Genomic DNA, 23,528 nt, shown 5'->3' on the forward strand with positions numbered 1-23,528 from the left:
GTGTGAGGGGCAGCCGGTGAGTAGGGCCATGGGATTTCTTTCCCAGCTATGGATGGCAAGTTCACTTCAGCTTTGAGCTGTCCTGGGCCGGTACCAGACAAGGCACAATTGCACCCACTTCGGGGCACAGCGTGGCTGTCCCAGGCCGACCCCAGGGTAGGGGGGCTGCAGGCAGCAGGGCCTGAGGAGGGAGGTGTGGAGGGAGGAGGCCCACTGCCATTCTTGGTATGGTTCTCTCTCCAGGAGCAGAGCTGCATCTGGCCTCACTCTGGGCAGCTTATAAGGCCTGGTGTGAGTTTTGTTGATGCAAGTGCAGCAAAAAAGGAACAAATCCGCCAGCACCAGAGCTGTTGCCACTGGAGTCCTTTTGCATACATTTTTCAAATGATAATTCACTCTACCCAGCCCCCTTCCCCACCCCCCAAGGCCGATTTATTGAAAAAACCACCTTATATGGTAATATTGTTAACACACCGTCAGCTGGCCTTTTTAGGGACTCTGTTTAAAGAAGATCCGCCTCTGGGGTTTTATATTGCTCTGGTATTTATGCCGAAGACACAGCAGCCCTCAGTCACTGGGAGAAGGACCTCTCGTCCACTCGGTAAGTACTGCACAGCCTCGGGCCAGCCCTTCCTTTCCAAGGCCGCCTGGCCCCCTGGGTGCGGGAGGTGCCTCCAGATTGGCCTGGCTTCCGTGACGCGGGCCCAGATCACACGTGAAGGCACTCCGTGGGCAGTGGTGCCTCCAAGCACGCTGCTGCCTTCCAGGAAAAGGCATTTCTGGCCATGGGGCTTCCTGAACAGCCCTTTGATCAGGTGGCGGGCAGGATATAACACCAGGGGTCTCTACTCACCCTGCTCACCTGGGCCAGTGCAGAGCTATACGCTCATGTCCTTTGTCATGACTCTGAATGTCTGAGAGGCTGTTTTAGGGGAGCAGAGGCTTTGGTGGGGGGGGGGGACAGCTTTTTCACGGGGTTTTTAAATCAAAGATGACAATGGTCCCAGTGTCTGTGAGATGTCTGTGTTGGGAATAGATGTGTATTTTCTTCAGTCCCCTTGTGGGTCTCACTGTCCTCTGTTCCATGCTTGGCTGAGATGAATGGAGAATTTTCTCAATCCCTGAAGGCTCCAGGGTCACTGGGGGATGTGGGTAATCAGGACTGGGGCAGGGGCAAGTGTCCTGTGGCATCAAGCTCTGTTAGCTCTGGCAGGAACAAATGAACAAATTTGAGAGCCATCTAATTCATTCTGAAGGTAATGAAGCCTAGAGAAGTTAAGTGTTGCCCAAAGTCTCACAGGCAACTGTGAGACTCCCGCCAAAGCCATCATCCACCGCTCCTGTCCCCCACAAATACACACAAATATAATTAAGAGGGAAATGAGACCAGGGGCTGTTTCCACTCTGGTGACCAGAGTCTATTTAGGGCTGAGGCAGCTTGGTGCAGTGGTGGTGGCCTTGGAGTCAGACTGCCCAGCTGCCAGAGTTACTGAGTGACCTCAGTTTTCTCTCTTGTACAATGGGAGTACTAGTAATAACATCTACTCAGCAGCGCTGTTGTGGGGATTAAATGAGATAATACGTTTACAGGGTGCTCAGCTCAGCACCCTCAGGGCCTGGCCCAAGTGCTCAAACTTCTTAAAACATGGACCGTCCTACCCTCCAGCCCAGATTCTGATTTCAGTAGGCTGGAGTGGGGCTGGGTAATCTACATTCCTAGTAAGTTCCCAGGTGATGCTGAGGCTGCAGGTCTGGGACCACACTTTGTACAGGGAGCCTGTAAGCACTTGCTTTTACTATTTGAACAAGTTTAGACTTTCAGGTTAGCCCTTAGAGTCAAAAAGAGATGGAGCTTCCTCTGGGGGAGAGGGATGGGCACTGGAGAAATTGCAACGAGCAGTGGACAGGTCTGGGACACCAAATGGGCAAAATGACATCATGACGTGAGGCTAGAGTTCTTTCCTCCTTCCCTTTGCTCATTCCAGCAACATTTATTGAGTACTTACTATGTGCCAGGCACTGTTCCTACTCCTTAGGGACAATGGAGGGGCTTCTGCCATCGCTGGGAAAGATGAACAAACAAACATAAAGACAGCCCAAGAGGAGCCCTCACCTAGCCCAGGAGTTATCAGGGAAGGCTTCCTGGAGGAAGGGGTACCTGAGCTAGGTCCTGAAGTAGGACTAGTCTCGGTGTCAGGGAAGCATAGTCTTTGGGCTGTTTAAGTGTCTCAATTCCACCGAATTTAGATGTCAAGGCAGGAAGCATGGAGAACTAAGGTCAGAGGGGCAGGCAGGGCCGGATTATGAGGCCTTCATACACTAAGGGATTAAACAATGGGGGACCACAGGAGGGTGACCGCGAGAGACCTGCCCTTCGAAGGGTCTGCTCTGGCATTTGTGAGGAGACCGGACTGGAAGGAGGCTAGAGCCCTACCGCAGCGCACTGAGGGCCCTGAGCGCCCGGCCTGCGGTGGTGCGGAGGTAGAATAAGAACCTGAGGCTTGGTTGGGAGGGAGGTGGGAGGAGTGGGTTGTTGGGCGTGGCCTCCAGGGGGGCGGTGCGACTCTCTGAGGCGGGATTCCAGGGCGAGGCTGGGGCTGAGGGACGAAGTACCCGTAGGTGGAGTGAAGGTGCCACGGGGGTCTGGGGTGCAGGTGCCCCGCAGGCTGTTGGTTCTGAGGGTCTGGAGCTCAAGAGGCGGGGTCTGGACTAGAGCGGAGCCGGGAGAGCGAGTGAGAGGCCCAGGTAAAAGAACATGCCCAGATTCCTGATGATCAGAAATATTTCGAAACAGAAGTCATTTTTCATTTAATTAATTGCCTATCAACCAGGTTAAGATAACATAAAGTTGATTAGAGATGCTGCTAGAATTTTCTACCACAGGAGTGTTTTTCGTTAAATTATTTCTCTGTGCCAAGCTCTCTAATTGTGTGGATATCTGTGTGTATGCGGATTGTTACAGGCGGCTGCTTAATGTCATTTAAAGCCCTCACTCCAAAATATTTCTCCAACTATTGTTTGAAGTCTCACCATCTGAGAGGCCTTCCTCTTAGGGCTTAAACTTTGCACTGAAGTGAAAATGTCTTTGGAAGCCGGCATAAATTATCGTCCCTTCAATAATCATTGATTTGTGAAGTGGGTGGTTCAGCTCCTTCCAATATGACAGACTTCATTCTGGGAGCAAGTTCTGATGGAGAGGGGTAAGAGAGAGATCATAAGAACCTTTTTTTTTTTTTTTTTTTTTTTTGCAGTCCTTTACGGTGGGGGTTGGCATACTTCTTCTGAGGAGGGCCAGATAGAAAGTATTTTAGGCTTTACAAGTCTGAAGGTTTCTGTGGCAACTGCTCAAGGCTGTCTTCATAGGGATAGCAGCCACAGACAGTATGTACCTGAACAGGTGTGGCTGTGTTCCAATAAAACTTTATTTATAGGCATTGAAATTTGAATTTCATGTAGTTTTCTTGGGTCCTAGAATATTATCCTTTGGCTTTTTTTGCAACCTTTGGAAAACGTCAAGGGGGACCTGGCTGGCTGAGTCAGTGGAGCAAATGACTCTCTATCTCGGGGTCGTGAATTCAACCCCAATATTGGGGATGGAGGTTTCTTTAAAAAAATAACAAAAATGTAAGAAAAAAGAAAAAATGTCAAAATCATTCTTAGCTGGTGGGACACACAAAAATCAGTGTGAGTTTGCTGGCCCTGATTTACAATTTATAGAGAATTTCCACTTTACTTCCATTATTCCATTTGCTCCATCATCCCAGGAGACAGAGGTTATTCTTTCCATTTTACAGTTGAGGAAACTGAAGTCCAGAGGGGAAGACCAGGGACAGGGCTATGGGAAAGAGGTGTCTTGAGAGAGGAGAAGGGCAAGGAAAGGGGAATTGGAGGGAACTCTGAAGTCAGATCTTATCTCCTTCAGAGTGACAGGTTGGGGGGCTAACATCTCTGCTCTCATACTTGCCTGAGGGTGGCCAGGGAGATGAGTGAGTGAACAAATTCTTTGCACCCATTATGTCTTTGGGTTTGGGCCACCTTGAGGGGCGGGGTGGGGGGGGCTGTATTTGTAACTTTGTGAAGTCCTTGGTGAAGACCAGATGTAGTACGTGTTGAAAGAGCCAGAACAATTTGATTGACTTTCTCAGAGCAGAAAGTGGTTGTGACCCCAGGAAACCACAGTGACTTTGGCCCTGGTTCAGCTGACATGCTCGAGCCCAGCCACAGATTACCAGCAAGCAGCTGAGGAAGGTCTAGAATTTCTCCTGGCAGAGACATTCCAGGAGAGCCCGGTTCCACAGTAAAAGCCTTCTTCCTGGACAGCCTGGGGCCCCATGGAGGCCCCACTCCGGGCCAGCAGCCCCACCCTGCCTTCACCTTTCTCACTTCTCGCTTGGTTCTGACTTCAAAAAATCAGATTTAAATCCACCTGAAGTGCTGCAGAACCACATCGTTGACTTGACAGCTTTAAGTTGCTTTGTGTCTTCTCTCAGCCGCTGCTCTGCTTGGGAAAGTCCAACACTCTCTGTCTGGGGGGAGCTCAGGGAGAGACAAAAGGTTCATTGAAAAGCCAGGCAGGCTTGAACTATAAACCACATCAGAGAGAGAGATGCTGAGGGGACCCTCGAGAGAGACAGTCATGGAGGTGCAGCCTTGCGTCTTGGCCACCTTCTAGCTTTTGGGGTTGTTTTCTTCTCTTTTCTTCTCACGGTGGACCACCTGCTAGAACAAGGAAGCACAGCTGTTTGCTGAGCAGCTTGTGAAGAGAAAGAAAACAGCCTCCAGGTGATTCTACATCAGGTCCGTGTGAGCGAGCTGTCATGAGACTGGACTGTGGGGGCACAGGGATCCCAGGGGCAGAGCAGACCAGGTCTGGGAGGGGCTGCCCAAGTGGTGGGATTGTCACGCAGCCTTTACTGAGCACCTACTCTGTGCTAACACCGAGTTAGGTTCAGGGGCTATAAACATAAATCCGGACTATCCACATAAAACACAGACTTAGTCCTGGCATAGGAGGGGTGCAGAGGCTCAGAGAGAGAAATGAACACAGACCCTTTTGTTTAGGGCTTTTGCTGCCAACTGCTCTAGAGAGACAGAGAGGCAGAAGCAAAAGCACCAAACATGGAGAAGTTAGGACAGCTTCACTAAGGTGGTGAGGAAGGTGTAAGCTTCAGGCTTTGGAACCCGTCCTGGTTGATGCCAGCCCTGCCTCTTCTTGGCGAAGAGACCTTGGGCCAAGTTCTTCCACTTCTCTGAGACTAGGTTTCCAAATCTGCAAAATAGAAATAAAAATATCTTCCCTTGGGGTTTTTTGTGAAGATTAAATAGATAATCTATATGAAGAGCTCCACATTTTTCAAAATTAAAAATCATTTTTATCAAAAATGGAACCATGGAAGATTCTGCTATGTTTCCCCTAGCAATGCACTTTGCACCTTTTCTGTTCCATTAAATATTCTGCTCTCTCCATTACATGAGGGTTTCTGGCAGTTAGTTTACAAACCAATTTATTATGTTTCTAATTTTGGTTCTTTTAAGCTGTGATAAGTCAGCTCTTAGCCAAATCTCTGCATCCACCCATGAGTGGTCCCCAAGGATGAATTCCTGAAAGTGCCTTTGTGGAGTCAAGAGATATGTACATTTTTAAGACTTTGGATAAGTTTTCTTGAGTTCCCCTTCTGAAAAGCAATACAGTTTGACACTCATGAAGGCAAACCCACCTCTCACACCTTTGCCAGCAAGGGTGGCCCCAAGAACCGGTTATAGTATTCCAGCCAGAGGTGGGGTTAGCTTTTCTGCTGGTCAACAGAGTACTGCTTACCATCCACAGGACCCCAGGTCCTGCTCATGGAGGCTGAGCAAGAGCGATCACAGTTTGCTCATTTAGACTCACATGCGGAAACTCATATTTACTCAGTGAAATATTGAATTTCATATTATTTGATTCGGTTCATGTCTCTGTTTCTTGAGATTTTCTTGGGTTTTGATTCTACCGTGTGGCATATTTAATATTACACTCTCTTCCAGCTCTGCAAACTTGATGGGCCTGTGCTCCGAATTCTCATGCAATGCATTTGTAAAAATTTGTGACAAAGGACCAAGAGCGGAGCCCCGAGGGATATCATGGCCTCCACATTGATGATGGTCCGTTAAATTAACACCTTTCAGTGACAGTAACTCAGGCAGCTGTAAATATGCCTAACTGATTGATTGTTCAGACCACGTGGCTTTGTCAATACAGATACCACAGGAGACCTTGTCCGATGCCAAGATCAAGTTAAGCTCAATGTCTCCCACCTTCTGCATTTCCAGCCCACAGTGGTCCTGGGAAGAAAAGGGAAGGCTGTCAGTGCCAACATTTGTTCTTGGTAAACCCTTACTGATTATAAGAAATCACTGCTTCTTTATTTTTTTTATAAGATTTTTTATTTATTTATTTGACAGATAGAGATCACGAGCAGGCAGAGAGGCAGGCAGAGAGAGAGAGAGAGAGAAGAGGAAGCAGGCTCCCCGATGAGTAGGGAGCCCAATGCGGGGCTCGATCCCTGGACCCTGGAATCATGACCTGAGCCAAAGGCAGAGGCTTTAACCCACTGATCCACCCAGGTGCCCCAAGAAATCACAGCTTCTTTAATAACGCATTCTCTAACAGTGCCTTCTGGAAACCTGCCTACCTTGCATTCAAGAGTATCTGAAGTTTTAGAAATCTGCTTTCTTTCCCGTTTTGAACATTGGAACAAACTTTGCCCATCTTCCATCTTCTTCTTCTTCTTTTTTTTTTTAATTTATTTGACAGACAGAGATCACAAATAGGCAGAGAGGCAGGCAGAGACAGAGAGAGGGGGAAGCAGGCTCCCCGCTGAGCAGAGAGCCCGATGTGGGGCTCGATCCCAGGACCCTGGGATCATGATCTGAGCCGAAGGCAGAAACTTAACCGACTGAGCCACCCAGGTGCCCCCCATCTTCTGTCTTCTGATAGCTCTTCATCTTCCACTTCTCTAACATGGTAGGAAGTTACAGATCTTCTCTGCCATCCAGAAACTGCTCACACCAGAAACAATACTGTTTGAAGCAGCTAGGTAAGGGTGCTTTCCTTCGGTCTCCACCTCGTTGCAGACCTTGATTTCCCCTTACCGAAGTTTCTTTGTTTCTTTTCTTCTGCATGTCCTTCTCCTGTACATCCACTGATTAGTTCACTCATTCATTTTGATGACAAAGATTTAAGAGCCCAGTCTGTGCCAGACATGGTGTCGGGCTCACTGAGGAATCACTGGGGAACATACCAGGGAGAGCTCCCTTTTAGCTTTAAAGTTGTGTTATGAAGCTTCCGCTCAGCCTCGACTTAGCCTTTCTGACCTCATATTCACAGGTCTGTGGCTCTTTGTCCACCTTCATCCTGAGGCCATGGAGGGGCCAGGGTCACAGGTCTCTGTGACTTATCTCCTTCCCACCTGTGGTCGAATATTCTGAATGAAACTCCCACGGTCCCTCCTCCTCAGCGGTCACCTTCCCCCTCCTCTGGACTGCTGAAAGTTGGCCTCCCTGAGCCCTAGGCTGGTGCCTTTCCCACTTCCACCCTTCCCCCCATGCCCCCCGCGCTGGGGACTCCCCAGGCTGGGAAGCTTCTGTTTTCTCCAGAGGGAGAGGCAGGGGCGGTGCTTCCTGGCCGGAACCCTCTCTCCTCTCAAGCGCTTCCTCCTTGAGGCGCTTCGGCCCTTAGGACTGAGAATTTCACTAGAACCACTGCATCGTTTGTCCCTTAATGGCATGTTATATTGTTGATTTTTATTATAAACAATATGTGAATAGAGTGTCCTTGGGAAAAAATGAAAACATCACAGCTATAAGCCAGCACCTCCTCTCCTAGGTCCCTGCCTCCTCCAGAGGTAATCAGGGTGATCTGTCAGAGACTTCGTTTTTCAGACCTTTTTGCTATGAGTTCATATCCACAAAAAGAAAATGATGAAAAAAACAACACTGTTTCGTTCTTTGAAAGGAATTCATTGTAGAGGCGTCCGGGTGGTTCAGTCAGGTACCCATCTGCCTTGGGCTCGGGTCATGATCCTAGGGTGGTGGGATTGAGTCCCACAACAGGCTCCTTGCTCGGCAGGGAGCCTGCTTCTCCCACCCCCACCCTTTTTTTGTGGGCTCTTTCTCTCTTTCTCTGTCAAATAAATAAATGCAATCTTTAAAGAAATTAAAAAGAACTCACTAGATTGTTTTATAACATAAAACATTATACTCTGCAACTTGCTCACTCAGTAGAATGGTTTAGAAAACGATCCACTTTAATCCCTATAGATCGGCCTGGCTCTTCTCTTGACTTCAGTGTAGAATCCCATAATTTGGACCTTTGAAAAGTTCCAAAGTATAAGTTTATGTGTTTCTCGAGCCAGAGTTCCAGTTTCCCCCACCTTTGCCAACACCTATTGAATCTTAACGGTACGATGGATGAAAATGGTCTTATCTCACTTGTGCTTCCCTGAGCACTAGTGAGGCCGAGCATCTTTACACAGACACATTTATTTTTTCACAGTTCTGGGGATTAGAAAGTCTGAGTTCAAGGCATTGGCAGGGTTGGTTTCCTCTGAGGCCTCTCTCCTTGGCCTGGAGATGGCTGCCCTCTTGCTGTGTCTTCACATGGTCTCCCTCTGGTGCGTGTCTGTGTCCTAATTTCCTCATCTGATAAAGCTATCCATCTTTTTAGATTAGTCATATTGAACACCAGTCATGTTAGATTAATGACTTCATTTTACCTTAATTACCTCTCTAAAGACCCTACCGCCAAATACATTCACACTCTGACATACTGGGGGTTAAGATGTTAACGTATGAATTTGGGGGGTGGGGGGTGAGGGGCACAATTCAGCCCAGGCCAACAGGGTTGAGAGAAGTCCAGCTGTCCGTTGTGGAACTGGGCCCTGGCTGGAGGTGGACTCAAGCTCCAAAACCAAGAATCCTGTCTCCAACATGATTTTGACAAGTGGCTGACTACTTCTCTTCCCCTCCTGCTCCCAAGGTGCTCCAGCCCCTGGTTCACTTGGCCACACTCACCATGTGTGAAGAGGAGACCACTGCGCTCGTTTGTGACAATGGCTCTGGCCTGTGCAAGGCTGGCTTCGCAGGAGACGATGCCCCCCGGGCTGTCTTCCCCTCTATCGTGGGGCGCCCTCGCCACCAGGTATGTGCTCATCTGGAGCCAAGGCTCTGAGCCACTAGGAGAAAGTGCCACAGAGTGGACACTGGACTGAGCTCTATGTGTGTGTGTGTGTGTGTGTGTGTGTGTTGTATGAGTGTGTGTGTTGGGGTTGGGAGACCCTCTTCTGATTAACAGAACAAGGCTTTTCAAATAGCAATACCCAGGACCAAGTGCAACACATTCCTGGGATGCAGAGATGGTGTTCTGTCTGCCTCAGGTCTGCGGGATTGGTAGGTTTGGAAGAAAAATTTTAAAAATACATGCAAGTAAACAAGACCCTTGCCTTTAAGAAATGTATACTCTGTGAGCTAACTTGAGATCACAGGCTAGCATAGAGACAAAAGACTTCACCAGGGGGAGCGCAAAGGAGGAACAGATTAAATCTGAGTGGAGGGACCAAGGAAGGACAGGCTTGGTAGAAAAGGGATAAGTGAGCATGAGGATCTCCACATATGGGGGTGCGGTGCAGGAGCCAAGATCTGGAGACTTAAAAATGCAAGTATTTGAGGAGGACAAGGACAAGTCCTTTGTGTGGAAGTAGAGGAAGAAGATGTGTGTGGAAGGCCTTACTCTCTCAGAAAATGATGTCATCTTAGGAGGGAGAAGAGAGCTGAGCCCTCAGGAAAGCCTTCACCTTCTCTCCTCACTGCCTCCACGGTGGATGTCTGCCTGACTCTTGTCTCTTTCTGTCCTGTCTCCAGGGAAGTCAGATATCTGTCCTATGCGTGTCCTTCTTCAGAGACCCCTCCTGGGGCCTGGGTCCCCTGAAGTAGAGCTCTCAGCTAATTCCCTTCTCCCCCGTCTTTTGCATTGCAGGGTGTCATGGTAGGAATGGGCCAGAAAGACAGCTACGTTGGGGATGAGGCTCAGAGCAAGCGAGGGATCCTAACTCTCAAGTACCCCATTGAGCACGGCATCATCACCAACTGGGACGACATGGAGAAGGTATTGGCGGCCCCCCTTTTAGTGTAATAATGCATCATCATGACCCTCATCTCCCCTAGGCCTCTGCCCTGTCAGCTGCCTCTAAAATGTTTCTCGTGTCCTTCTTTCCTTCCTGTCCATCCTCATGGCCACTCTCTGTGGAGCTGCTACCCACTCTCACTGGGCGGTTGCAGTGGTGTCCTGATTTGTCTCCCGCCTTATAGACCGGTGAATTCTTTATATTGTGGCAAAGCTTGTCTTTCTAAACATGGATTGTGTCACTTGCCTCCTTGGGAATCTTCAGTAACTCCTCATTAAGGACAGTAGGTCCCTAACTCCCTGTCTGGCATATGAGGGCCTGTCCCACCCAGTGTCCAGCTTCAGCCTCTCAAGCAGCTCCCCCCAGAGGAGGCCCTGATGCCTTGGCCGCCTCTTAAATGTGCAAACGGCTTCTCTCCCTTTCGTTTTCCCGGTGGTGACCTCAGGTAGGTGCATCGAGGCTAGGTCGTTATGCTGATTCTCTAATGAAAATTCTAAGTAGGACTCTCTAGGGGTTTCTGGAAGCTTGTGTGTGTATATTGTGTGTGTGTGTGTGTGTGTGCAAGAAAACACAGAGATGGGGGCAATTTTTAAATGGTAGTTTGTGATTCACAAAATCACGTGTGGAATGCGAATAGAGCCCTTCTAATATTCTTTTCCTAAATTCTGCTGACATTTGTCTGAGAATCCCTGTTTTGGCAAGGAGTGCCTTTTGAAGTGTACTAGAGTGCTTATCGAACAGACTGTGACCAGAAGTAAAGAATGTTGCTGTGAAATCTGTAATGCACCCTGCTTTTCTCTAAATCCCAGACCCAGGCACTCTGGGTGTGAGATAAATAGAAACAATACCATAGCTTTTGTTTTGCACCATGGCATGGCTAAGAGCACAGACCCCAGAGTCAGTGGCAGGGAGACCTGGGAGTGAGTCCTTCCTTCTGACCCTCAGTTTCCTCATTTGTACAGAGAAAAGAAAAACTTTTTTCATTAGGTTACTTTGGAAATTGAATTAGGTACTCAGTATAATCCCAGGGCATGCAACATACTTCATGCTCAATAAGTAGCGTATATTACTTGTATGGACCTAACAGTGTCTAATTAAAAAATATAATAGGCAAAATATTTTGGTATATGTTTTAGCATAGTAGTAACAATGTGTGAACTCTTTATTTTTTTAAATATGTTTTATTTATTTTAAAGATTTTATTTACTTATTTGAGAGAAAGAGAGAGAGAGTGAGAAAACATGAGCTGGGGGAAGGGCAGAGGGAGAAGCAGACACCCCTCCCCCAGCAGAGCTGGGAGCTGGATGTGGGGCTCGAACCCAGGACTCTGGGGTCATGACTAGAGCCGAAGGCAGAGCCTGATGGACTGAACCACCCATGCGCCCCATGTGTGAACCCTTTAAAGAAATTCCTGAAAATATATTATGTGCCTGGTGCACCCGGGTGGCTCAGGTGGTTAAGCATCTGATTCTTGATTTCCAATCAGGTCAGGATCTCAGGTCAAGATCTCAGGGTCATGAGATTGAGCCCTGCCTGGGGCTCCATGCTGGGTGTGGAGTCTGCTTAAGATTCTTTCCTTCCATGTGCCCCTTACCCCACCTCAAGTGCTCATATGTGTGTGCACTCTCTCTCTCTAAAAAAATATATATATAAATATGTTTTAAATATATATATTATAAATATGTATCTATAGATATTTATATTTATATAATAAATAAATATATTTGTACAATATATTCCACATATAATATTATAAATATTTAAATATACACATATATATTTTGTATACTCTAAAAATATACATATATATGTATTTAATTATACTATGTACTTGAAAGAAAAACACAATAAATGAAAGCTGTGTTTGTCTGTTATCATCTTGGGTGTTTTTCTCCCCTCCAGACTTTGAAACCAAGATCAAGGGGCCATATCTGATTCCTACCTGCTCTCCCCACAGTTAGCACCATCCTAGCCCAAAGCCGGCAGCCCACAATTATATGAGTACAATGGAAGGGGATGGCCCTGAGCCCCACCTCTGAGGAAATCAGAGCGCTATGTCCCTGCAACTTGGCTGAACCCCTCTGAAATACAGACTCCTGTTGGGTCGTCTTGGATCACTGGACACAGTGGGGAAGAAATTACTTCCTCTAAAGCAGTGATTCTCAACAGGAGCAATTTTGCCTCCTGGGGGGCGTTTGGCAATGTCTGGAGACAGTATTGCTTGTCATCGCTGGAGAGGTGCTGCTGGCATCTCATGGGTGGAGGCCAGGAATGCCAAACATCCTGGAATGCACAGGTCAGCCCCCCACATCGCTGAATTACCCAACTTAAAATGTCAAAGTGCTGCGGTTGGGAAACGCTGCCCTAAAGCCCCAGCCTGGCCAGTCACACAGGGGACGGTTCAAACATAGCTGTCAGGTTCCCAGCAGGAGAGAGCACACACTCAGCAGCTGTCCTGAATTAAGAAAGGACTACTTAGAGAGGTGTGAGCAGGGTTATGGAACCAGAAAGGGGAGTTGAGGCACCCACGTAGTCAGAACAGAAGAACACTCTTACACCCGTAAGCCTGAAGGATGGGGGTGGGGCAGTGTCACTGGAGCTGGGAGAGGGGCTGTCCAATAGGGGTGGGGCTCATGGAGGGCCACACCATTGCTTGGAGAAACACCCGGACATCTCTCCCTCTTCCCATCCTCTTGCTGGTGTCTTGCATTAACAAAACACAGCCAGAAGCCGGAAGACAAGGAATACTGAAAGATGGCCTTTCAGTAATACTGAAAGATTGGCCTGGCCCCCACCCCCAGGGGCAGAAGGTGGGAAGAGACAGAAGAGGGGGGAGTTCAAATGGAAATAATCCATATGCTAAGTATATTGGCCCCAGGCCTGAGTCCTGTCTGGGCCCCTGTTGGAAAGGAACATAATCTCTAAAGGTCAAGCAGAAATTGCCAGGATTCCTCTCCAGAGGTGAGGAGGTGAGGTGAGGTGAGGTGAGGAGGTGAGGAGGTGAGGAGGTCTCCTCTCCAGAACCCAGCCCGTGCTGTGAACAAGGTGTCATCTCCCCCACCATGAGCATGCCAATTGGAATTTTCTAGGAATCTCCTTGGCTCATTTGACTTTTTTCTCAACCAGATCTGGCACCACTCCTTCTACAATGAGCTGCGGGTAGCACCCGAGGAACACCCCACCCTGCTGACAGAGGCCCCCCTAAATCCCAAAGCCAACAGGGAGAAGATGACCCAGGTAAGAGGCCAGAGAGTCTTAAACATGAACACAAGAATGTAGCATGGATCCCTTCTCCCTTCCATGCATCAGGACGACAACAATTTCTGAGGACATGCTGTATACGAAGTCTACACCAGGCCCCACTGGAGGCGGGAGTGGGGTAAATAGACACAGCCCTCTTGCCTTTAATAAGGTTAAAACCATCCTGTGGGCCAAGAGGCGCTGTGATTTCTGCCAGATCATCCTGTATCCTGCATTGTTCTTTCAGATCATGTTTGAAACCTTCAATGTTCCTGCCATGTACGTCGCCATCCAAGCTGTGCTCTCTCTCTATGCCTCTGGCCGTACAACAGGTGAGCAGCCTGTAATCCCATCCCTTCCTGACTCTGGGGGGCAGAAGAGAAAGCTGGGCTCCTGCAGAGTTTCCTGCTCAGGAGAATCAAAGGGACAGCCAAAGTCCAGGGAAGACCCTGCATAGGGGTAACAGAAAGGAATGCATTCAGGTCTACCTGGTAGAGCTGGCAAGGATTTATATGAACCAAGTATGACCGGTACATCCAGCAGGGGCCGTTTTCCTCACAGCAGGAATATCAAAAGTTCCCGAGCTTACACACACTTTCCAAGAATACTGGAATATTCCTGCTCGTGAACTTGTGATGTGGCTATCTGTGTGCCCTTTGTATGGAAAGGTGCTCAGGCAAACAGAGGGAACTTCAATATAAAGCAATTTCTAATGGGGGGGGGGCGTCTGGGTGGCTCAGTGGGTTGAGCCTCTGCCTTCAGCTCAAGTCATGATCTCAGGGTCCTGGGATCGAGCCCCGCATCAGGCTCTCTGCTCAGTAGGGAGCCTGCTTCCCCCCAACCTCTGCCTACCTCTCTGCCTACTTGTGATCTCTGTCTTTCAAATAAATAAATAAAATCTTAAAAAAAAAAAGCAATTTCTAATGGGGACTTGACATGAACATAGTTCAACATTCATTCATTCAAGTATTCATTATTTGTTCATCCATTCATTCATTCATTAGGTACTTTTCCATTACTCCCTACCATGGGACAAAGACTGCACCAGCCCATGGTTGCACACCAACAGGGAAGACAGCCCTGCCACCACAGAGCTAACAGTCTAGTAGGGGGAGCAGGGCAAACACAAAAGATAATTTCACTGCTGATGACAAGGACAGTGATGGGGAATGTGTGGTGGTTCTATAACTTACTCATTTGTTTTACCATTTCTCTACTGCTGGACTTTATGGTCGTCTCCAGTTTTTATTTTTTATTGCAAAATATGCTCTGATCAACGCCCTTGTACAAGTGTAAGCTCCTGATCCCTGGGTATTTATTTTGCTTCTGGCCCTTACTGAACCATCTTATTTGTGCTAATCATGTCTCAGTTCTCTTAGGTCTTCCAGGTATGCAGCCTCATCATCTGCAAACAATGACAATTCTGTTTCCTTTTGATAATATCTCTTTTTCTATTTTCTGTCATATTGCTTTGGCTAGAACATCTAGGACAATATTAAATAATAAAACAATAATAATATTATACTGTTTCTCCATCAGTTACGATATGGCTTTTGGACTAAGATTTATTATCATGTTGAAAAGCTCATTTCCCTCCATGGTTTATTAAGTTTCATCAGTAGGGAATGTTAATTTTTTTTTCAATTCGGCTGGTTTTTATAGTCCCTTCCAGATCTAACATTCTCCATGCATGTGCATATGGGTTAGTTTAATGCCAGAAGGATATGCAAATTATCCAGTCTCCCTTAAAGAGTCGGCAACTAAGATGCACATCGACAGATATGCAGTACTGTGAAAGTGGTTTTTTAAAAGATTTTATTTATTTATTTTAGAGAGAGAGAATGAGAGAGAGAGAGAGAGCTTGAGAAGGGGAGGGTCAGTGGAGAGCCTGATGCGGGACTCGATCCCAGGACTTCCAGGATCATGACCTGAGCTGAAGGCAGTTGCTTAACCACCTGAGCCACCCAGGTGCCCCAGTACTGTGAAAGTCTTTTAAGGAATACAAGAAGGGAAGATGTTTTACTTGCCTTCCAGAAGGCTACAGTCTCATTTGGGAGAATAAATGAAGTACACAAAAAATATTACTGATGATCCTTATGGTGGGTGAATTTTCTCAGCTGCTGGAGAAAAATATGGTAGTTGAAGACCATTTGGCAACTGGCCCCAGAAAGATGAAAGACAAGAAGTTTTCACAGGTCCTATCCCCTCTCTCCATAGGCATTGTGCTGGATTCCGGGGACGGCGTCACCCACAATGTCCCCATCTATGAGGGCTACGCACTGCCCCATGCCATCATGCGCCTTGACCTGGCTGGCCGTGACCTCACTGACTACCTCATGAAGATCCTCACAGAGAGAGGCTATTCCTTTGTGACCACAGGTATCCAGCCCCTTTCCTGATTCTGACTTGAGCTCAAACCAAATCTGATCTGGGACCAAACGTTCTCTGATGAAAAGTCTGTGGCCCCCATCCTCAAATTCTCTAAAGATAGATGGGGTGGATTCTAGGCTGGAACTGGGCCTCTGGACAAGACAGATAGTCAAGGCGGACTTATTTATGGCAGAAGGCTCCCAACTGAGATGGTCTTGGGATGGGGACAAGGCCTCCTTAAGTGCCCTTTCACAGCATTCCTTCCTTCCCCAGGGACCTGCTATCTCTGGTTTTTACAGGGTTGAATGATAGTAAAAATCTGATGATGCCTTTTGATACTGAAGGGAATTTATGGTTTCTCTGAGGACACATGGAATAAATAAGGTCTGAATTTCTAAGAAGTTGTCATGGCTCAGTGCCCAGCCCAGGCAAGAGGAGACTTTAGGCAAGAGCTTTCCTAGATTCTGTAAGATCACAACAAATCCTCCTACATCTATACCAGTACTGTGTCCTGTAACGCCCTCAGGAAGGCCCGTAGCTTTGTCAGGGCAGAGTAAAGACAGAAAGGAGAAAAGCCCATGCAAAGTTTTGCCTAGCAATCAAGATTTTGGACTTGCACTTTAGGAAGAGGAATGAAAAATTAACATTTGTCCTAAAAATGAATCCAAAGTAGAAGAAGAGTTTTTCACGGAGATCAAAGTAGGACAAACTAACAGAACAGAGGATCTACTTTCTGTCATTTCTTCTCTTTCTAGCTGAGCGAGAAATCGTGCGAGACATCAAGGAGAAGCTGTGCTATGTGGCCCTGGACTTCGAGAATGAGATGGCCACGGCAGCCTCCTCTTCTTCCCTGGAGAAGAGCTATGAGCTGCCAGACGGGCAGGTCATCACCATTGGCAACGAGCGCTTCCGCTGCCCCGAGACCCTCTTCCAGCCTTCTTTCATTGGTGAGGTGCTGCCCTCTGTCCCTGCTAATTGGAAGCGGAGGGGGTGAGGTGGAGGAGTGGGAAAAACACCAAGAGTCACGCACACTTTGTTTATAGTTCATACATAGCCCATATTTTTCCGGGAAGGGCCAAAACACATCAACAATACAACCAGATAAAATCTAACTTTTATTTATTTATTTTTAAGATTTTATTTTTTTAAGTAAGCTCCACACCCAACATGGGGCTTGAACTCACAACCCCAAGATCAAATGTCATATGCTGTACTGACTGAGCCAGCCTGGTGCCCCGATAAAATCTAATTTTAAATAAAAGGATAGGGAAATCAAAATAAAAGAAAGGAAGAATAGGGAATATAACATAAAACTAATAAGGCTAATACATAAAACACTTCTTGGATTGAAGTCACTGGGGTCAAAACCCATAGCGGTAGGCAGGACGGGTTTGGAGTCAGACCTGGTCTCAGGTCCTGATTCTGCCCCTTTAAAGCCTGTCACCTTGGACGTGTTACCTTCTTCAAACCTCAGTTTTCTCATCTATAAAGTGGAAATAATGATTAGTGCTAACTAGATGGGGTTGCAATAAGCACTAAGTACAAGACTATTTAGTACAAGGACAACTACTCTCTTGAGGACTGTGTGGGAAGAGTCGGGCCCGTAAACAAATGTTAACAGACAGCAGTAGTGCGTAGCAGCTGAACAAAGTGATATAAGCCTAGGAGATCAGGAAAGTCTTCTTAGGGAAGGCGAACATTTGAGCAGGATCTTGAAGAATGAGTATCATTTGATGGTATCTGGGGGCAGAAGGAGTGCAGGATGGCAAATGGCATCCAAGGCAGATGGAAAGGTACATGTGAAGACATGGAGGTGTGCAAGATCATGTTCTACTTGGGACATGTTGAGAGAATGTGTGTGTGTGTGTTTGCACATGGGAAAATGGAGAGAGTTGCTAGACCACACCAAGAGCGTAGTGGTTAATCATATCAGCAATGAAGTCCCTGAAAGCTGTGAAGCAGCACTGTAGCCAGGTTAGGTTTGTATTTTAGGGAGATTCCTCTAACCTCAGTGTGAAATTATGTCTCATGGAGGAAAGACTAGAGGTGGGGGAGGCCAGGAGGTGGGCATGAACTAGTTTGGCGTACAGGCCTTTCTTAAGAAGGAATTTTTTTTTATATATTTTATTTATTTATTTGTCAGAAGGAGAGAGAGGGAGAGAGAGCGAGTGAGCACAGGCAGACAGAGTGGCAGGCAGAGGCAGAGGGAGAAGCAGGCTCCCTGCCGAGCAAGGAGCCCGATGTGGGACTCCATCCCAGGACGCTGGGATCATGACCTGAGCCGAAGGCAGCCACTTAACCAACTGAGCCACCCAGGCGTCCCTGGCCTACAGGCCTTTCACTGTGGAAGGCCCCAGCGGCAAGCTAAAGTAGCTAGATGTAACCTGTAGATAAGGGGGGGGGGGCTGTCAAAGATGACATGATGGGTATACCCATTGCAATGGAACGTTTTTTGACAATAAGAGATTAAAGCACCAACACACACTCTAACATAGATGCACCTTGAAAACATGGGTTGCAGTGTGAACATGAACATGCCATTAAGTGATAGGCACCAGACGCAAAAGGCTACATATCATAGGATTCCATTTATATGAAATGTCCAGAACAGACGAGTCTATAGAGAAAGAAAATAAATTAGTGGTCCCCTAGGACTGGGGGAGGGGTGAAGGGGAAGAGCACAGGGTCTACTAAAGGGTACGGAGTTTCTCTTTGGGGTGTTACTGATGTTCTAAAATTAGATTTTGGCAATAGTTGCACTGTCCATGAATCAACTGAAAACTACTGGACTTTGGAAGGGTGAATATTACGATATATGAATTATAACTCAATAAAACTTGAAAAAAGATGACTCAGTGAAAGTGTTCCCTTAGAAATATGCCTCAGCTGATCAATGTGAAAGATCAATCGGAACAGGAGGAACCAAAGGCCAGTTGGAGGTCTGATCCTGTAAGCTGTCTGGGAGGTGATTAAGGGTCTGAGCTAAGGTAGTTGCAACAACAGAAGGATCCCTTGAGGAGCTGGAGGTGCGGATATTTATGAATTGATGGGTGCTGACTCTTACTATGACCTGTGTAGGCATGGAGTCCGCCGGGATTCATGAAACCACCTATAATTCCATCATGAAGTGTGACATTGACATCCGCAAGGACTTATATGCCAACAATGTCCTCTCGGGGGGTACTACCATGTACCCCGGCATTGCTGACAGGATGCAAAAGGAGATCACAGCCCTGGCCCCCAGCACCATGAAGATCAAGGTGGGTGCTGCTCCCCAAATCCCTCCACCCAGTCCTTGGGATAAAGACTTGCCTGCCTGGGAGATGTTCCAAGTCAGTCTGCCTGGCCCGTAGATTGGTGGCTTCCTGGGCTCAGCATTCTCCTGGTCTGGGACAGATTTCATTTCGAGGGATTATGTTCCTCAGGCACTGATGAAATGGGGACATGTTGAGCATGGGATCTCAAATGTAACCATATGATGTCCTATGACAAGGGGTGAAAGAATTTGGGAGGAAGAGAATATTGAGGGGCTGAGGATGCAATCAAGAGGAGGGAAAGGGAGGGAAGAAAAAAACGAAGCAACACTACAGCATCTTTAGACTTTAAAAGGGATGTGCGTGTTCCCCCAGAGGAGGGTGAAAGTTCCAGAGAGAAAGTTTGGCATGGGGCAGGTTTCTGGTTCAAACTCACAGGGACATCACTTGATTCCTGGACAACCTGTGATCTGTTGTGTCCTCTTGGCTCCTGTCCTCCCCACACCACTACTCACCAAGGCGGTTCACCTCACAGGCCTCGTCAGAATAGGGGCCCTCTTGTCTTCAGCTTCTCTCCAGCCTCTGGTCCCCAAGCAACCATACAGAGCTTTTTTTTTTTTTTTTTAAAGATTTTATTCATTCATTTGACAGAGAGTGCACAAGCAGGTGGAACAGTAGGCAGAGACAGAGGGAGAAGCAGGCTCCCCACTGAGCAGGGAGCCCAATGTGGGGCTCGATCCCAGGACCCTGAGATCATGACCCGAGCTGAAAGCAGAAGCCCAACCAACTGAGCCACCCAGGCATCATACAGAGCTTTTTAGGGTTTCTAGGAACTCTGCAGCTAGCAGGTTTAGAAAAGGAGTTGGGAATTGAATAGAGATAACAAATAGGTTGAGAGTTACAAAGTCTCACAGTAAAGTTGGTCTCTGGGAGTTTGCTACATCTGAGTGTATTCTAAGAAACTTTTTCACAAAGGAAGGCTGCCCCAGGCCTTCCCCCTGCCTAGGGGATGGTGCTCAGCAAAGGTAAGCAGAGCGGATTACCAGAAAACGGGTGGGAGCCTGTGGGCCCTTCTCATGGGGAGCCACTGGGACAGCCACGCTTCCTGAAGCCTGCCACACTGGGGGCATGGTGCCAGGCCCAAGGCAGGGGCTTTTTACCAGGACCATTGACTACATCCCACCTCACCCCCAGATTCTGGCTCACCAGATCCGGGGCGCTCCCATCACCTACACCGATAACACACATATGCATTTCCGTATATGCATATCCCAATTTGTGACCCACTGCCCTGAGTTTAACAGCACGTGCCAGCCTTCAAGGGGTTTAGAATCTAATCAGGAGACATGATCACTGAGAGGGCAATGTAAATAAGACATGGGGGGGCACCTGGGTGGCTCAGTGGGTTAAAGTCTCCGCCTTCGGCTCAGGGCTCAGGTAGTCATCCCAGGGTCCTGGAATCGAGCCCTGCATTGGGCCCTCAGCAGGGAGCCTGCTTCTTCCTCTCTCTCTCTCCCTGCCTCTCTGCCTACTTGTAATCTCTGTCAAATAAATAAATAAAATCTTTTTTAAAAAATCAGAACTTGGGGCGCCTGGGTGGCTAAGTTGGTTGGACGACTGCCTTCAGCTCAGGTCATGATCCTGGAGTCCTGGGATCGAGTCCCACATCGGGCTCCCTGTTCGGCAGGGAGTCTGCTTCTCCCACTGACCTCTCTCCTCTCATGCTCTCTCTCTCTCAAATAAATAAAATAAAATCTTTAAAAAAAAAATCAGAACTTAAAAAAAAAAAAAAAGACAGGAGGAGGAGAAAGGGCACTTGAGGCAGGGGAAATCAGACCGAGCAAAGGTGCCCCAGGGTGTGCATGCGTGCAGGTATGAACAGCTCAGCCAAACGGGACAGCCAGATTTGTGTAGAGGAACTGGGGAGATGAGACAGATGTCGAGGATATGGAAGAAGAGAGGTGAGGTGGGTTGGCACTGAGACGGAGGACCCCAGCCCAGGACTCTTCTCACAGCCCGAGTCACACAGCAATAATGTGACTGTGCTGGTCCTTGAGGTTATTAGTCCAAAGAGTGACTGAGTGCCTTTGTCTGACTGAATAATAAGATAACTTCTCACGACTCTTCTTCTTCTGCAAATCCACGATCTCCGCAACTTAGGAAAGATGTAGAGAGGGTCTAAGGAGACAAAAACAATCAGTTCCGTGTCCCGTTTTTTCTGGCCCTGGATTCTTTGACCCTTTAGTGGCTGTCCCTCTGGATCCACTTGTAGGTGGTGTTCAAATTTGTCTAACTGGCAACCAATTTCTAGAAGCTAAGCTCGGGACTCCCAGTGGCAGGGATGCACCATGTGTCTATGAACTTGAGAACTTGTCAGCTACCAGTGGCTATCAACAGATGAGACTCAAGACAGGGTCTGAGTGCTCTGGCCAACTCAGGATTGGCAGAAGCTCAGCCTCAGCTGCCCACACAGCCGAACTCCAGGCAAGAACAGAGAGGTGCTGTCCCTGTTGATGTTTGTCTTGGTCATCTATGGCCGAGGAGCAAGGAACTGTGAAATCTCAGGGACATAACCATAAGTGTTTATCACGTGTGCAACCGCAGGTCAGCTGGGAGTGAGCGATCTAAGTCAGGCCTGGTTTGGCAGCTCTGCCGGGCTGGCCAGCTCGGGTCACGTCCAGAGCTCTCCTGCTGGGGCCCAGGCTGAAGGGCCAGCAGCTTCTTAAGGGAAGCCCTTCTCATCAAGGCAGAAGCACAGCTTCCTGCCTGAGGCACATTTCAAGTTCCTGTTTGTGTCATGTCTGCCAACGTCCCATCCCTCAAAGCAAATACAGAGCCCAGCCCCAAAGTCACAAGGAAAAACAGTGTGCCCTTCCCATGGGGGGAGGACTGAGGGCCCGAATAAAGATTTGAGCAACAATCTAATCTACCCCAAGGTTTTACCCTGTTTGTTTCTGACCATGGAGGCGGTCCTTATCTGGGGCAGCCCCGCACTGTGATGAGAGGCTCTCCTGGACCAGTTCCCTATTCCCTTGGGCACTAATCGTGATTCACCACATTTATTCTTTGCAGATTATTGCTCCCCCAGAGCGGAAGTACTCAGTCTGGATTGGAGGCTCCATCCTGGCTTCTCTCTCCACCTTTCAGCAGATGTGGATCAGCAAGCCCGAGTATGACGAGGCAGGGCCCTCCATTGTCCATAGGAAGTGCTTCTAAAGTCAGAACAGACTCTCTGGGGTTCCCCTGGAGACTGCTCTGTTACCCATCATGAAACATTAAAACCTGCAAGCCTTACTTCTCTGTGTGAGGCTTTTGTTTTCCCCCACCCTGGACTTTCCCACAGTGCTGAGGGCTTTTCACACCTTATTACTCATCCACACAGTGATCCTGTGAGATGCGTGTATTCCCATATTACAGATGAGGAAACTGAGGCTCAGAGAAGTTAAGAACTTGCTAAAGACCAGAGAACCAAGATTAAAATCCAAGTGTGTCTGACTCTAAAGCTAGTACTCCTACTGTATTACCTTGTTTCCCTTTCCTTGAACATGAGTAGGAATGAGGGCTAGATGACTCTTGGTGGCAGGTAAAGAAACAAGGACTTTCAGAGGTATAAGTCCTTGTACTCAAGGGCAACACACAGAACATGACCGGAAGGGGAAACACAAGGTTTATAGGCTGTGACATAAGAGTGGTTCAAGCACAATGTTTGAATTGGGTGGTGGAAGGTCATGATGGGCTTAAGATCTCTATGAGGCCCTTTGTTATTGAGGATTAGGCTGTATTTTGCCTCAAAACTAACCAAGAAAGGAGCAGCACCCTTAGGAAGAAGTTTTTTTCTTTACCTCTTCTCCTTCTCCTCCTTCTCTTTCTCTCTCTTAGTCTCTTTCTCTCTCGTTATTTGTTCCCCACTCACTGCCCTTTGTCAATTCTGTTAAAATTTCACAAGTATTTACTGAATTTTGGGCATCTGTTATTACTGGGTATGGCCACATGGGACTTATGTATCCAGCAAAGATGATTCCTGCCCATCAAAGTATCATTGCATAAAAGGCAGGGGGCACATACACGACAATGATTTAAGGTGAAATAGAAGCACCCATAAAATTCAACAAGAAAACAAAGGGCAATAATAATAGCTAGCATTGGTCGAGTGCTTATACTATGCAAGGTCCTATGTTAAGAGCTTTCCACGGACTTCCTCACCATAACCCTATTAGCAGGTACTAGTATCATTCCCATTTTATAGTTAGTTTATGAGTTAATGTGTCCAACCCAGCTAGTTAATAGCAGAACTAGATTCCCACTTTTGCCTGGTGTACCTTCACTATCTCTACCTACTCACGTCCCATCCTTGATGCTCCTGAGCAGGTCCCACTTGGCTGTGAGCCTTCCCAGACACATCTATTTGGAAACAGTGGAAGTACACAGACCTCAACATCAAGACAAGCTTCCTCTGCCATCCCTGCACTTGCCCTCCGAGGTAGGGTGGAGAAGCATGTTTTAC

At 47.6% G+C, this 23,528-nt stretch overlaps 1 protein-coding gene across 1 annotated transcript; it reads left to right on the forward strand.

Annotated features, from left to right (window-relative positions):
* The first annotated feature begins 578 nt into the window (after nt 1-578).
* ACTG2 (actin gamma 2, smooth muscle) lies at nt 579-22,523 on the forward strand. Its single transcript, XM_080814205.1, has 9 exons — nt 579-601; nt 9,017-9,178; nt 10,013-10,141; nt 13,287-13,397; nt 13,648-13,732; nt 15,618-15,779; nt 16,526-16,717; nt 18,849-19,030; nt 22,097-22,523. The coding sequence occupies exons 2-9, from the start codon at nt 9,053-9,055 to the stop codon at nt 22,238-22,240; spliced, it is 1,131 nt and encodes a 376-aa protein (XP_080670331.1). The 5' UTR covers nt 579-601; nt 9,017-9,052; the 3' UTR covers nt 22,241-22,523.
* Nucleotides 22,524-23,528: the final 1,005 nt, after the last annotated feature.

This window comes from Martes martes (assembly GCF_963455335.1).
Source record: "Martes martes genome assembly, chromosome: 9".
Lineage (NCBI taxonomy): Eukaryota > Metazoa > Chordata > Mammalia > Carnivora > Mustelidae > Martes > Martes martes.